The sequence below is a fragment of the Nylanderia fulva genome, unplaced genomic scaffold (assembly GCF_048542155.1).
Source record: "Nylanderia fulva isolate GAGA-0341 unplaced genomic scaffold, ASM4854215v1 Scaffold18, whole genome shotgun sequence".
NCBI classification, from domain to species: Eukaryota; Metazoa; Arthropoda; class Insecta; order Hymenoptera; family Formicidae; genus Nylanderia; species Nylanderia fulva.
In genome coordinates, this window is record NW_028190055.1 from 1 (window position 1) to 15,106 (window position 15,106).

Here is a 15,106-nt window from a genome sequence, read left to right on the forward strand (position 1 = left end):
GTACCGTACAAAATGTGGTTAGTACCGTACAAAATGTGGTTAGTACCGTACAAAATGTGGTTAGTACCGTACAAAATGTGGTTAGTACCGTACAAAATGTGGTTAGTACCGTACAAAATGTGGTTAGTACCGTACAAAATGTGGTTAGTACCGTACAAAATGTGGTTAGTACCGTACAAAATGTGGTTAGTACCGTACAAAATGTGGTTAGTACCGTACAAAATGTGGTTAGTACCGTACAAAATGTGGTTAGTACCGTACAAAATGTGGTTAGTACCGTACAAAATGTGGTTAGTACCGTACAAAATGTGGTTAGTACCGTACAAAATGTGGTTAGTACCGTACAAAATGTGGTTAGTACCGTACAAAATGTGGTTAGTACCGGATTTTTTCTAGCCATTAAAAAAAAAAAAAAAAAAAAAAAAAAATCCCTCAGGGGCACTACAGACTCATCCCTGTAGTGTACGGGTGTCGCAATCCCGAGGTACCCGAGCTGGAGTGTGTGGTGATGGATGAACGAGGTGCGATGGACGTGCAGGCCCTAAAAAGGACTTGTCCACTGCACTAGGTGAAGGAAAACACCGAAGATAACACCCAGGGGGGAGGCCCCGTTAGCTGAGTAAGGCAACCTCCTAAGGGGAAGGAAAACCCCCGACAGAAAAAACCAATTTTCTCTTCTAGCATCATGAGTAGTTCTGGAAAGAAAGAGAACGTCCCGGGTTCGGGTACCGGGAACCGGCGGGGGGGGGTGTAGGCCTGGCTCCCCCCTCGTCGTCATCGAGCGACAGGTCGTCCGCGGATTTGCCGGCTGGGTCCGCGGATGGGGAAGCGACAGCGCCGAGGTGCAGGACGGAGGACGAGGTGGAGGACCAGCTCATCCAACTGGCTATTGCCTGGGAGGAGCTAAGTGAGGACGACGATCCAAGTGATCTTGCGATCGAGATCAGGCACGTCCTTCGGGACGAGAATGTTCGGGCCTTTCCGATGGCTCGGAATTTACAGGCGCCTGAGATTACACCTTCAAAGTTATTCGAAGAAGAAGTGTGCCTCAGAGGACAGGTGCGCCCTGGAGACGGTGCAGGAGGAATCTGACCTCCGTAACAACGAGGTGGAAAAGACTAGTGGGGATTCGCCGCGGGATGCGACTCACGAGGTGAGTTTGCTGGGTGACGGTGCGTTGGGCGCTGCCTCTGCCTTCCCTGGGAGGTCCGATGGCGCGCTTGACGTGTCGGAGCCCGGCATCTTCCATAGCCCGGTGGAGATTTTTGACAGGGAGCAGGTCCTGTCGGATAACTGCCGGGCTTACGCCGAGAGATCAGGAGGCTTGAGGGGCGCATCAGCGAGTTGGAGGCGGGCAACCGAAAACTCCGTGAGGAGTTGGAGGTTGTTCGCGGTGCGATGGCTCCTCTGCCTCCTTCTTCTGGGGAGAAGGAGGCGCCTCCTGTGAAGAAGAGGTCACGGCGGTGGCGGGATAGAGAGGTGGTCTCTGAGCCGGAATTTTCTGGTAAGGAGACCGCCTCTGAGGTGCGGAGGACTCTTTTTGAGTCCTCCTCTGAGGCGGCTTCGGGGGGGGATCCACACCAGCAGCTTTTAGCGCGGGTGGATCTCCTCATTAAGAGGCGCGTAAGTGGGGCGCTCGAGGACCTGAGGAGGACTGTAGAGTCTCTCAGGTCCTCTTTGGATTCCCGGGGGAGAGGGACGGGGTCGCCTGTCTCTGCCCCCCCGGTCAAGGAGGTTTCCCCCGTCCTCTCGACGCCTGTGCGTGGGAGGCGGGGTCGTGGTACGAGAAGGAAGGTTTCCTTCCCGGGGCTCGGGTCTTCGTCCCCGTCGGTGGCTGATTCGGCTGCCGGGGGGGTGCGGGGCCCGGGCCCTGGGAGGGTTCGTGTGTCCGGCCCTTCTGGTTCCGGACTGGGTGTTCGGCGGGGCCGTTTAGTGCGGGCTGCACGCGTTCCGAGTACGTCGGCAGGTGCAGCTCGTTTCGACGGGGGGCAAGTCCTACTCGGATATTTTGAGGGAGGCAAAGTCGCGCGTCGACCCTACAGAGTTGGGCATTGGCCCGATGTCAATGCGCTTTGGTGTGACTGGGGGTCTGCTTCTGCAGGTCCCTGGAAAAGGCACGGTGGAAAAGGCTGACTTACTTGCAGACAAGTTGCGAGAGGTCTTCCTGGAGAAGGGCGTGGTGGTCTCCCGCCCCCAGAAAACCATGGAGCTTAGGCTCCGTGGGACTATGGGGGAGGGGATCACCACGCGTGAGGAAGTATTGGAGGCGTTGGTGTCTCTGGGGGGATGCGATGCGGGGGATTTTCGGATCGGGTTAGTCCGGCCCCTGCCGCGGTCCCCTTGGAGCACCTTATGGGTGCGCTGCCCGGTGGCAATTGGCCGTAAGGCCTTGCTGGCGGGTAGCTTAAAGGTTGGATGGAACACCCTTGGGGTGGAGCTGCTTCGCGCCCGCCCCTTGAGGTGTTTCAGGTGCCTTGAGTTGGGGCACGCGCGAGTGAGCTGCTCGTCTAGGGTGGATCGCTCGCGGCGTTGCTACCGCTGTGGTGTCGAAGGACACCAGGCGGCGGGGTGTGTCGCCACCCCTCACTGTCCGACTTGTGCGGACGGCGGGGGGTCGGCTGACCATGTCCTGGGTGGGCGGGGGTGCGGTTCGCTCTCCCCTCCACCCGGGCAACGAATTACCGGGGACGAAGGACAGGCGCCAGGCTCCAGGCCGTCCCGTTGGGGGACGGCCTATGGAGACCGAGGCTGCCTCGGTGTGTGCGCGGGCTCCGGGGTCCCCTGTTGGGGAAACTCCCGATAGTCCCGAGTGGGTGCAGGTGAGCTGCAGTCGGGGGCGGGGGAGGTCGCGGAGAGGTGACTCCCCTGTGCCGGACTGCAGCTCCGCTCACAATGTCTGATGTTGTTTCTGTCAATTTGTCGTAGTTTGTAGCGGTGGGTGCGGGGGGTTCCGGGGAGGATGCCGAAAGGTGACTCCGTGGTCTCCCTGCCCCGCCAGGTCCATGTAGTAGGTAGCGGTGGGGGTGAATGAGTGCCGGGGAGGCTACCGAGAGGTGACTCCGCGGCCTCTTCACTCGCGCCAAGTTTATGTTCGTCTTAGTTTCTTGTTGTCTTTTGTTGCAGGTGGGAATTACATCTTCTCCCACCTTTATTGTGGATGGCCATGTGCCTTAATTGTGGGCCCCTAGAGGGCTGGGCCTGTGGCCCTTATTACGTCTCATTGTGGTTGTGTACATGTGTAGTGCACTGTTGGTCTTTTTGTAACGTCCTGTGACGTTTTTGTGTGTGTGGGTGGGTGACTGCGGTCACCTCACTTACCGGGTTGGCAGAGAGAGGGGTGGGGGCCCCGCTCTCATTGCACGTCGACCCAGGGAAGTCCGGGGGGAGCTAGTAGCCCGGCTCCCCTCGATGCCCTTTCGGGGCAAGGGATGTCCTCTCCGGGGGGATACCTGTAGTATCCTTCCGGGGGATGTGTCCTACCTTCAGGACGCCGGTCGGGTGTCCACCGTGAAGTAATGCTCACGCGGTTCCGCGGTGGACATAACCTATATGACCAGGGGCTTCAGTCAGGTTTTAGGTCGGTCCCCCGCTCGATAGTCCCTCGGGATACTACGGGCGGGAATCCACCACAAAGCCTCCTGACCCTCCCTCAGGGGTCAGGACGGCGAAGTTTGGTTTAGGCAAATTTCCTGACTTAAAAAAAAAAAAAAAAAACTAAATAGAGACCTTAAAATAATAAATTAATAATCACATTTAACGTTTTAAATTAAAAAAAAAGAAAAAAAAAGCTTATTCAAAAATAAAAAGTATTAACAGAATAAATCTTTTTTTGATAAGAAAACATTAAAGAATCATTATCTAATCTCAAATTACAATATCTTATTAATGAACGTAAAATTAGCTATTTAAAATCTATAAAAAAAAGACCCGAGTTAAGAATATCTAAAAAATTAACAAAGTAGCCTTCTTTTCGATAATAAAAAATATTTTAAAAAACACACTGACTTAACATTACAATATCTTAATTTAAACATTACAATAATTAAAAAATTAGTTATCGCAATTGCAATTTATATTATTAAAAAATTAAGAGCTTGGTTCAAAATTTAAAAAAAAATTTACAGAATATTCATCCTTTTTATAAAAAATATGTGACGACCCGTTGTGTCGTCACTAGAAGCCGCGCAAGCACGAGGCCGACCGTCCGCCCGCGCTCATATAAACGGCCCCTGTCGGCGCCACCACACATCGAACACGTGGGAATTTGCCTTTTCGCCCCACCCGACCGGACCGCCCCACCCCAAGCTAGTTGGAGGGGGTTGACCGACGGGTATATAAAGCGGCGCAGCCGAGACTTCGAGACCAGTCCCGTCCTGGTCTCTTGAGCGTACTCAAGGACCACTCCTCACCTCCTAACCATCCCGGGCGACGAGCGTTCTCGTCGCGTAAGCCGAGCGTCCTCGGTCACCGGATCCTCTCCGAACAGCACCCCGGTCGACGAGCGTTCTTGTCGGGCAGGCCGAGCATTCTCGGTCTCCGGATCCTCGCCGAACATCACCCCGGCCGACGAGCGTTCTCGTCGGGCAGGCCGAGCGTCCTCGGTCACCGGATCCTCTCCGAACATCACCCCGACCGACGAGCGTTCTCGTCGGGTTAGGCCGAGTGTCCTCGGTCACCGGATCCTCTCCGAACAGCACCCCGGTCGACGAGCGTTCTCGTCGGGCAGGCCGAGCATTCTCGGTCTCCGGATCCTCTCCGAACATCACCCCGATCGACGAGCGTTCTCGTCGGGCAGGCCGAGCGTCCTCGGTCACCGGATCCTCTCCGAACATCACCCCGGCCGACGAGCGTTCTCGTCGGGTAGGCCGAGCGTCCTCGGTCACCGGGTCCTCTCCGAACAGCACCCCGGTCGACGAGCGTTCTCGTCGGGCAAGCCGAGCATTCTCGGTCTCCGGATCCTCTCCGAACATCACCCCGGTCGACGAGCGTTCTCGTCGGGCAGGCCGAGCGTCCTCGGTCACCGGATCCTCTCCGAACATCACCCCGGCCGACGAGCGTTCTCGTCGGGAAGGCCGAGTTTCCTCGGTCGCCGGATCCTCCGAGAGCCACCGACATCTTGCGGAGCTCGCCCTTCTCAGGGCGCCCGAATCCAAGGCGGTTTACGGAGCTCGCCCTTTTCAGGGCGCTCGTATCCACGCCGCGTTGGGTAAATTTCGTCCGTCGCGTTATCATTTGTAAACCCTAGTTATAAGTCGTGTCCGCGTCCGTATGATTTGGTCGCGTTTCGTCCGTCGCGTTATTATTTGTAAACCTTAGTTATAAGTCGTGCCCGCGTCCGTATGATTTGGTCGCGTTTCGTCCGTTGCATTACTTGTATTCCTTAGTTATAAATCGTGTCCGCGTCCGTATAAGTTGGTCGCGGTCCGCACTTCCTGCGATTCTCCTCTGTACGCGTAGACTAGATAATAAGCCCACTCTTGCAGGGCGGCTTCAATAAACTCTGTTTTTACCAGAACGATTGGCGTGGTTATTGCGAACCTGAGTCTCCCCCCCCCTCTTCCCGAATCCTGGCACCGACGAACCGATCCGTGGCGTCGGGAAAGGAGCCCCGTTACAAATATTAGAAAAAACGACTCGAATGTACACGATTTACAATATATAAATAATGACCCTAAAGTAATTACAAAATTAATTATCACATTTAACAATATAAACTCTTCAAAAAGTAAAAGAGCCTGGTAAAAAATATAAAAGATATTAGCAGAATAGCCCTCTTTTTGATACTTAAATATATACTGAAATAAAAATCATGATCTTATGTTCATTTAAAGTATCTACATGCTAACTTTAAAGTAATGACAGAATTAATTATCGCAATTAGCGATCCAAGTTCTTAAAAAGTTAATAGGACGTTAAAAATATATAAAAAAAAATATATTAATAGACTAGCTTTTTTCTCAATAATAAATTTATTGAAGAAAAACAATTTAACTTTACGAAATCTAAATAGAAACTCTAAAATAACGTAATAATTAATTATTGCATTTAGCAATTTAAACTTTTTAATAAATAAAAAAAGCGTAAAAAAAAAAAAAAAATTTAGGATAGCTTTTCCTTCAATAATAAAAAATAGTAGAAAACACGTAACCATACGTCAAGTTAGTATACTGTAAAAGAAGTAAATATATTTATATTTACTTCGGATAGGTACTTGTATTTCGAGATGTAAGGATGGTACGAATAAATAAAGTAACTCGGCTCGACTCAATTAAAATTAAAGAATAGATGCAAGGTCACTTTATTGCGAAAGATTCTCTAAACTATAACAATTTGCTAAAGACTCCCGCACGTATATTTTACAAAACTGTTATATCGCGCTTTTCGACAGAGAGTGCCCACCTTTTCGCCGGTCTTTTTGGAGCACAGTCGACGATCGGTGCCCCACTCCTGTTTCTCTCCTGTCTTGCGCCTGTTCGAGTGCGCACGCAATGATCAGCTGTGGACAACGACGACGACGTAATTCGACGATATCCGCCGGATCCGGGTATATTCCTTACAATATCTAAATGTAAACCCTACAGTAAGGACATAATTCATTATCACAATTAGCAATTTAAACTTCTTAAAAAAATAAAATACTTTGCATAAAAATATATTAACAAAATAGCCCTCCCTTCAATAATAAAAAATATTAAAAAAAGACGTGACTTATAGTTACGATATCTACATATAACCTCTAAAATAACAAAAAAAATAATTATCGCATTTAGCAATTTGAACTTTTTAAAAAAAGGAAAGCCTAATTAAAAATATGAAAAAGTATTAACAAAATAGCTTTTTTTCAATAATTAAAAATATTTAAAGAACACGTGACCCAACGTCAAGATAAGAAATCTAAATGATGACTAAGTATTGACAAAGTTAATTATTGCAATTGGCGATCTGAATTATTTAAATAATGAAAAAGACTGTGTGATTGATGAGAAAAATATTCGAAAATATTAACAAAATACTCCTCCTCTCAATAATAAAAAATATTGAAAAAACATGACCTAACATTGCGATATCTAAATAGGGACCCTATATAAAGTAATAAAAAATTAAATATCCCAATTAGCTTTTTAAACTATCTAAAAATGAAAGAGCATGGTTAAAAATATAAAAAAATATTAACGGAATAGCTCTCCCTTCGATAATAAAACATATATTGTAAAATATCATGACCTAATGTTAAGTTAAGATATCTAAATTGTGATCCTAAAGTAATGACAAAGTTAATTATCTCAGTTAGCGATCCAAATTCTTCAAAAAATAAAAGAGTCTGATTAAAAATATAAAAAATATTAACAGAATAACCCTATCCCTTCGATAATACAAAATATGTCGCGACATAATTTTAATTTATTATTTTATTTTATTAATTTATTATTATTTATTTATTAATTTATTATATTATTATGTATAATTTATTATTATGTTGCGACATAATTTTAAATAATTTTTCTTTTATTTTCTATATGATTATTATTATTTTATTTTCCATAAAAATTAGGAATGTAATATATTTTAGATTAAATAATGCTAAATAATTCTTACAAGTTAAATTATACTTTTAAATAAAAAACTTACAATCTTAAATTAAAAATGACATGAATGTTTGCATATTTATCAATAAATTTTACATTTTACATTATTATATTATAATAATTGTAATTTTTACACATTGACAAACACATGTTTAGACATTATAAAGAAAAACAAATATTGCGAGCTTTATAATATTCTATTCTTGTATTATTATAGTCTTACATCACATAGAAAAAAAAATGTGATATTAATTTTGCTAAGTTTGCATAACTGCAGTGTATCTTATGGTAATATTATTTGTAAAATTTATATAAAAAATTTATACAAATATTCTCATACAAACCAAATGTAAGATTGATTATCTGATATTTTCCCTCGTAACTTTTATAAATATCATTTGGCAAACATATCAGCAATACATTATCAACCAAAGAGCAATCAAAATATATTATCCCTTAATGACTGCAATCGGACGGAGTTTAATGCATTTTTTGGAGATTCCAGCTGCGTGACAAGTATTAACAACGTCTGTTACATTTTTGTAGGATTCCGGCGCTTCTTCCATAACTAATTTCGGTGAAGCAACTCGAATTGATATTCCTGATTCTTCCAATTTTTCGAGAACTTGTTTATAATCCAAGTTTCTACGTGATTTTGCTCTTGAAAGAGCGCGACCCTGTGTATATATTTTTTCTTGATAAGAACAGTTTTTTTGCAATTATTTGTAAATTTAAAATTAGATGAATAAAAATAATACGCAAAAAATTGATAAAATCATATACTTACAGCACCATGACAAGTTGATCCAAATGTTTCTTTCATACCCTGTTCTGTACCAGTTAAAACGTAACTACAGGTCCCCATAGTACCACCAATTAAAACTGGTTGACCAGTCAATTGATAATCCACAGGAATTAAAGGATGATGCGGTGGAAATGCTCTTGTTGATCCCTTCAAGCAGAATATTTCTTTATTAAGTATGTAACAAACAAGTATCATGTTATATTTTAACATGACACATTATTGTTGCATCTGTATCAAAATTAAGTCATTATTTAATTGTATATAAATACCTTTCTATGAACTAAGAGTGTCTTCTGTTTTCCATCAACCATGTGTTCTTCTATTTTGGCGATATTGTGAGAAACGTCATAAATAACATGCATATCTAAATCATCAGGAGATGAATTGAATTGTTTTGCAAATGCCTGTTAAAAAATATTGTATATTATCTCGAGAGTCTTTATTAAATAATATTTTCATATATATCTTTTTCATACCTGTCGACTAAGAAATGTCATAGAACTCCTGTTAACCCATGCAAAATTAGCAGCAGCTGCCATCGCTTTTAAATAATCTTGGCCTTCTTGAGATTTTATATGAGCACATGCAAGCTGCCTATCATTGGTTTCTATCTTATCACGTTTCATAGCTTTTTCCATTTGCACAAGTGCATCTGAAATATTAGAATTATTTTATTATGAAATATATCAATTTTTGCTATAATTTTTAAATGTCAAGTGTTTTATGTGATTTGTATGTAAAACGAAAAATGTGTGTAGTTTATATAATTAGAAACAAATTATATTAGAGAAATTTAAAAAAACAACCTGTAGCAACTTGATGACCGAATCCTCTACTTCCTGAGTGAATCATAACACAAATTTGTCCTTTTTCTTCAATACCCATTTTACATGCAGCCCACTTATCGTATATTTCATCAACCACTTGAATCTCCGCATAGTGATTTCCAGCTCCTAATGTACCTAACTGACATAAAATGTAATTGTAAAATATGAATGCATATTCAATACAACAAAATAATATTTTAAGTATCTATTAAAAAATAAATACTTGAGGAAGTCCACGTTTTTTAGCTCTCATTGATACTTTTGATGGATCAGCATTCAGCATTCTTCCATATTCTTCGCAATGTTCCTTATCTTCAGCCCAAATGTAACCTAATTGTTTTATATCATAATTTTTAGTATTTCGTTTAGTATTGTTTTATTTCATCATAATACTTTTTCTCTCACCTTCCCTCAAAGACCAATCCATTCCCATTTCTAACGCCTCTTCTAAATCTCGTGCATTCATTGGTATAATTCCTTTAGATCCAACACCAACCGGAATGTGATCAAACATGCTTTGCGCAAGTTGTTCCTACAAGGCCATATTTTTATATTAATACATGCAAATATATATGTATGTATACATATTACATTATTAGTTTATAATGCACAAAATTAAAATAAATTACAAATAAAGAATATCAGATTTACTTTTACTGGTAGAATATCTCTCTCGTATAAATTTGTTCGCAGTAGACGAACACCACAGTTTATATCAAAGCCAACACCACCAGGAGATACAATTGATTTTGGATCATCCAGGTCAAATGCTGCCATATTACCTAAATGCAACAATATTGATATAATATTCATTTAACATTATCATTATTGTACAATTATTAATTGCAAATTGCTTCAAATTCTAAATTCTTTAATGTAAAATAATACTCTACCAATAGCAAAGCCATATCCAGAGTGTACATCTGGTAATCCAACAGATCTCCATACAATACCAGGCAGAGCTGCTACATTTGCGATCTGTTTCATTCCAGGAAGGAAACCTCCAACTGCACCTGGTCGACAGGCATTGCGCAGCTCATCAAACATTAATCGTTCCAATGTATTATTCACATAAAACACTCCTTCAACCTTGAATTATAATTTGCTAGTATGAGATAAAATTAATATAAGAATAATTTGTATTATGTTTTGCATGATATGCAATAAAAAAAAGAATTACATTCATATTAGGTTGAAAGCCTTTTTTAATTCTCCAACAGCATTCGTTTATTTTTTCCAAATATTTCAATTCCTCTTGATATTGTCTCACAACCATCTTTCTGTAAATAAAATATTCTATATAAATATAAATAATATATATGATGACATAAGCAAAGTTATGGCAACATATTTAAAAAAGATATACACAGATATATCATTCAAATAAAATATAGTTATAAATGTTTAAGGCATAATTTATTACATATTGATTAAACAAAAAGGTTGTATCAATATTTATATAAAAAGAATTATTCTCAAACTTACTGTGTATAAAATGCAAAGAATAATGTGCTTTATGTACAATAAATTATTTTATACACAGAATAAAACAATAATACATATTCTGATAATATTGATATTATATTGTTGATACTTACAATTAAATGAATAATTCTTTCTCAAATGTACAACAAAAATTCAAGCGGTTTTCCTGACAGGCCGGAGTATAAGTGCAATAATATACAGTGTGTTGCAACCAGAGACGAAGCAGTTTGATAGCAACACAGCTGATTGAGATGTTACCTAATCTAGTGTTGGTTCAAAAATTAGTGGAATTCCTACTATATCGATTATAAAGATTATAGTTCAAGTTGGTCCAGGTTAGTCAATCAATTTAGAAAAATGGCTAATCAAGCTACAGCTGTTGCTCGCCAAGTGAGACCAATTTTATCTATAAACAGAGAAGATGCACGTCGAAAAGTGCTTACATTGTATAAAGCATGGATTCGTCAGGTGCCAACGTCGTGTATGTAATTTGTATATGTAATTATACGTTGTAGGCTCTTACTTTTTATACTTAACCTATATGATATTTATATAGGTATTTTATTTTAATATCTGTATTTATTTATCTAAATAATAACATTTACAATATTTTATGCATGCGCATAATTGCATTATATTATATCATTGTCTTACGATGTAACTTGTCATCTCTTGTAAATTATTTTTATTTCTTGTGTAAAGATTTCTCTATCAATATTTGTTTCTAGAACTTTACCTTTTTATACCCCTTTTTGCTTTTTGCAGTGCTAAGTTATGATATTCCCAAGAATGAAGCAGACTGTAAGCAAAAGATACGTGAAGAGTTCAAACGTCATGCTCACGTGACTGATTTAAGAATCATAGATCGGCTTATTATAAGGGTAAGAATATAAATCAAATATGAAAATGTTGACAAATAAATGTCAGTGATTTTATATTTCAAAAACAAAGTCTAAAGATTTTAATATTTGCTGTCTAATTAACAGGACATTTTATATGAATTGACCACACTTGATTTTTAAGTCTACTTCCTGTAAATTAAATATGTAATTTTATTACATTAATTATTCATATATAATAATTGATATGTATATTTTATATTGAAAACTTTTCTGTAACTTTATATCATATATTTAAAAAAGTGAATATGATATGATGTACCATATACGATACAAAAATGATCAATCTGTGTACTGATGATTAAATTTTTTATTTGTCACATTAAATATAAAATTATCTCAATAGGGTCAAATGGAATTGCAAGAAGTAGCTAATGTTTGGAAACCTAAAGGACAAGTAATGTATTATTGGAAGGAAACATGGGAAAAGAAACCAACTGATTTCATGTCAAAATTTCTTAGAGGCCAAGATTAATTTCTGCCATTAATAATCGTAATCTTAATGATTGCATTCTAGAAATATATAATTGTAATAATTTATGTATATATAAAATATGTAAATATATAAGAATTTCATCTCTGATTTGGGGTAGATGTACATTCTGTTATAATTATCTGTGAAATAAAAATGAACAGTATATTAGTGGAAATTTGTTAATAACTTGAGAAGTTCAATTTTTAATTGACTTTTATAGAAGGTAATAATTCTTTTAATTTACATTTTATTTTTACATTGATATATTATTTTTTTAGTTATATACATTTGACAACATGATATATTACTAAGCACCTTAGGTATAATCTAGTTTACTTCTCACAGCCATACGGACAATTTGCTTCCTTTAATGAACAAGTATAGACTTAAAGATACTATAGATATACATATAAGCTATATGTATTATATACACACGTCTCTTACACATTCATGCTTCATATTTATACGCGCGTGTATATACAGTCGACATTGGAACGGCTGAGAAACTTTTCGTTTATTAGGCAATTTACAAATTTACATTATTATATAATTTTAATAATAATTTTTTTGCCTTATCTTTTTTTTCATACAAAACTATATAGAAATATAAAAATTACCTATGAAACAAAAAGCCTTTAAACCATTCTGACCGATTATATACGATGCCATCCTAATTCCTTTTTCATATTATTAAACGAGATGAATAGTCGAAAACAATCTAAATGTGTCCGTGGTGTACTTTGGTCATGATTTTTATAAAATAGTTTATTGTTTCCATCATAACATTCAAATTAAAAATTTTAATAAAGAAAAAAGAACAGGCGAGAGATCCTGTAAATCATGTAAAAGTTGGTTTTTTTTTTTTTTGCATCGCTTCGATGCACGCGTTTTAGTGTACACAAGTTATAAAATACCTAGATAATAAAAATATACAATGCGTATGTCGGTAACTTTCATATACATAAATTGCACATATCTAAGCTAGAAAAAAGAAAAAAAAAGATGGCAACAATAAATCATGCTTATGACTCGTAAACGTAATATGCTTCACATAGTTATGCATCTGGTAGCGCACAAGTTTCACACATGATTTTATTCCTTGCTACCGTACCAGTTTGTCGTAATTAAAAAAATAATATATTTGTCGAATGTATATATACTAAACCACACTTTCGCGCTCGTTTTGCCCCATTATTCCTCTCCTTAAAGAGTGGTTGCTGTTCCGCAATCCATTACCATTGAATATCTGAATGATGGTTGAAACAGGTGGAATTTCTAATAACTTTCGCGCGGACGACTTTTTATCAGGTACACTGTCCATGCTAGATGCAGATACCACTTGATCCAGCGAGCGCGAACGCTTCTCCCGTATTTCCCTCTTGCCTTCACTATCTTCGTCACCGTCTAACAGTGGATCTGCTTCATTTGGCGAATTATCGGTGTGAGGCATCATTATCACATTACCATTAGGATAATTATTGTTCAGCAGTTTCTCCGAAATATCCACTTTCGAATCGGTCTCTGTGCATTCGTTCTCCTTCCAAAAGTTCGGCGATTCGAAACGTTTGTTATATATATCAGTGGGAATCGGGTCCAACGAACGAGATTCGCGTATGACAGTTTGAGATGGATAGTCGCTCGACGATGAAGATGCGATAGTAGACAAGGCACGCGCATTTTTTCTAAATTTCGGTCCAGCATTTATGAACAGATCGTCGACCGATTTGATATTGAAATGTCTCTGCACACTTTCCTCCTGAATTGAAATATTATCCAGTGTGGTCTTCGAAACGCTTTCAGTTAGAGACAAGGGGGATTTCTCGAGCTTGCGAATATGTAATGGTCGTGGAACTGGACTAGACCCACCACACTGGGAAGACGAATCATCAGCCATTGGATACGGTACACTTGAATGCCTGCGACTTCCGGCACCTAATCCATCTAATAGCGACGCGTATCGTGAGTCTGGATTTAATTTTGGACTTCTTCGTGGTCTACAGAATAGCGGTGGAAGATTTTCGTCCTCGTTAAAGTTCTATGGAGACATAAAGACCAAATTTTTTTAGACAGAACGCAAGGAAGTGGACGATAAAAATAAAGTTGAAATATTAGTCTTCAAGAATGTAATAAGTAACAATATTATATTTTTAATTTATTAATTGTATATACATTTAACATAAAATTAAAATTGAAGAGTTTTACTAAGAAACGATCATATTTATATTTATCAACACATCTTTATTATACAGTTTTATACTTTTGTAAAATATTATCTTCTATATATACTTTGCAAATATTTACAAACCTCTATATTTTTTCTGTGCGTCACAGTAGCTCCAGTAAGCCAATACGTCTTCACCGTTCCTTTTCCTTTCATTTCAACAAAGCCTCGTTCCTCGACTTGATAACCTCCGATTTTATCTAGAGCTTCTTTACACTGCTTACTGATATGTATTCGTAATGGTTCTCCAGTAGATTCCATGCGAGATGCTGTATTAACAGTGTCTCCGAATAAACAATATCTAGGCATCGTCAAACCGACAACACCCGCTACTACAGGACCTATAATTTTATGTTTGTGTTTTCATCAATTAATGTATCGATTATATATATATATATATATATATATATATATATATATATATATATATCGTATATATGCATGTATACATTTATCTTTAATATCTCTTACCAGTATGGATACCAATACGTAGCTTGAGAGTTTCTTGAGGTCGGTGAGGTATTGTGTGATGTTTGACAGCGTTAAGTAATTCCAATGACATCGATGCTATCTGTCCAGCGTGCTGATCTCCATTTCTGATTGGAAGACCGGAAACCTTAATGATTTAAAAGATCGATCATAAAGATCAGAAATGATTTTGTTTCTTGTAATTAATTTATTAATTTTAAGAACGCTACTTACGACCATGTAAGCATCCCCGATCGTTTCTACCTTGTAAACTTCATATCCTCTGATTATACGGTCAAACAATGTATACAGATCATTCAAAAAATTTACAACCTGTTGA

The 15,106-nt window shown here is 39.1% G+C and overlaps 3 protein-coding genes across 4 annotated transcripts in view; 1 reads left to right on the plus strand and 2 right to left on the minus strand.

Annotated features, from left to right (window-relative positions):
• Positions 1 to 6,268: 6,268 nt before the first annotated feature.
• RtcB (RtcB RNA ligase) lies at positions 6,269 to 11,064 on the minus strand. 2 transcript variants are annotated; one of them, XR_003821668.2, is made up of 12 exons: positions 10,817 to 11,064; positions 10,399 to 10,498; positions 10,112 to 10,307; positions 9,870 to 10,000; positions 9,624 to 9,750; positions 9,442 to 9,548; positions 9,198 to 9,357; positions 8,868 to 9,043; positions 8,661 to 8,795; positions 8,374 to 8,538; positions 7,931 to 8,263; positions 6,269 to 6,575 (listed from the first exon to the last, which is right to left on the minus strand). XR_003821668.2 is itself a non-coding variant. In XM_029316581.2 (11 exons), exons 2-11 carry the CDS (start codon positions 10,492 to 10,494, stop codon positions 8,036 to 8,038), a joined length of 1,521 nt encoding a protein of 506 aa, XP_029172414.2. In that variant the 5' UTR covers positions 10,495 to 10,498; positions 10,817 to 11,064; the 3' UTR covers positions 7,653 to 8,035. The 2 variants fall into 2 exon arrangements, 1 of the variants encoding a protein (XP_029172414.2); XM_029316581.2 differs by lacking the exon at positions 6,269 to 6,575 and having other exon boundaries at positions 7,653 to 8,263.
• ND-B14 (NADH dehydrogenase (ubiquinone) B14 subunit) lies at positions 10,975 to 12,252 on the plus strand. Its single transcript, XM_029316582.2, has 3 exons — positions 10,975 to 11,184; positions 11,469 to 11,584; positions 11,949 to 12,252. The coding sequence occupies exons 1-3, from the start codon at positions 11,061 to 11,063 to the stop codon at positions 12,075 to 12,077; spliced, it is 369 nt and encodes a 122-aa protein (XP_029172415.1). The 5' UTR covers positions 10,975 to 11,060; the 3' UTR covers positions 12,078 to 12,252.
• A 20-nt stretch (positions 12,253 to 12,272) lies between these two features.
• LOC114941561 (receptor-type guanylate cyclase Gyc76C) overlaps positions 12,273 to 15,106 on the minus strand; it is a 75,318-nt gene continuing 72,484 nt past the window's right edge. The window contains exons 17-20 of the mRNA XM_029316580.2: positions 15,001 to 15,099; positions 14,770 to 14,914; positions 14,383 to 14,639; positions 12,273 to 14,112 (exon numbers count right to left, since the gene is read on the minus strand). Coding sequence (XP_029172413.1) covers positions 13,237 to 14,112; positions 14,383 to 14,639; positions 14,770 to 14,914; positions 15,001 to 15,099 — 1,377 coding nt within the window. The 3' untranslated portion in view covers positions 12,273 to 13,236. The remainder of the gene's footprint in view (positions 14,113 to 14,382; positions 14,640 to 14,769; positions 14,915 to 15,000; positions 15,100 to 15,106) is intronic.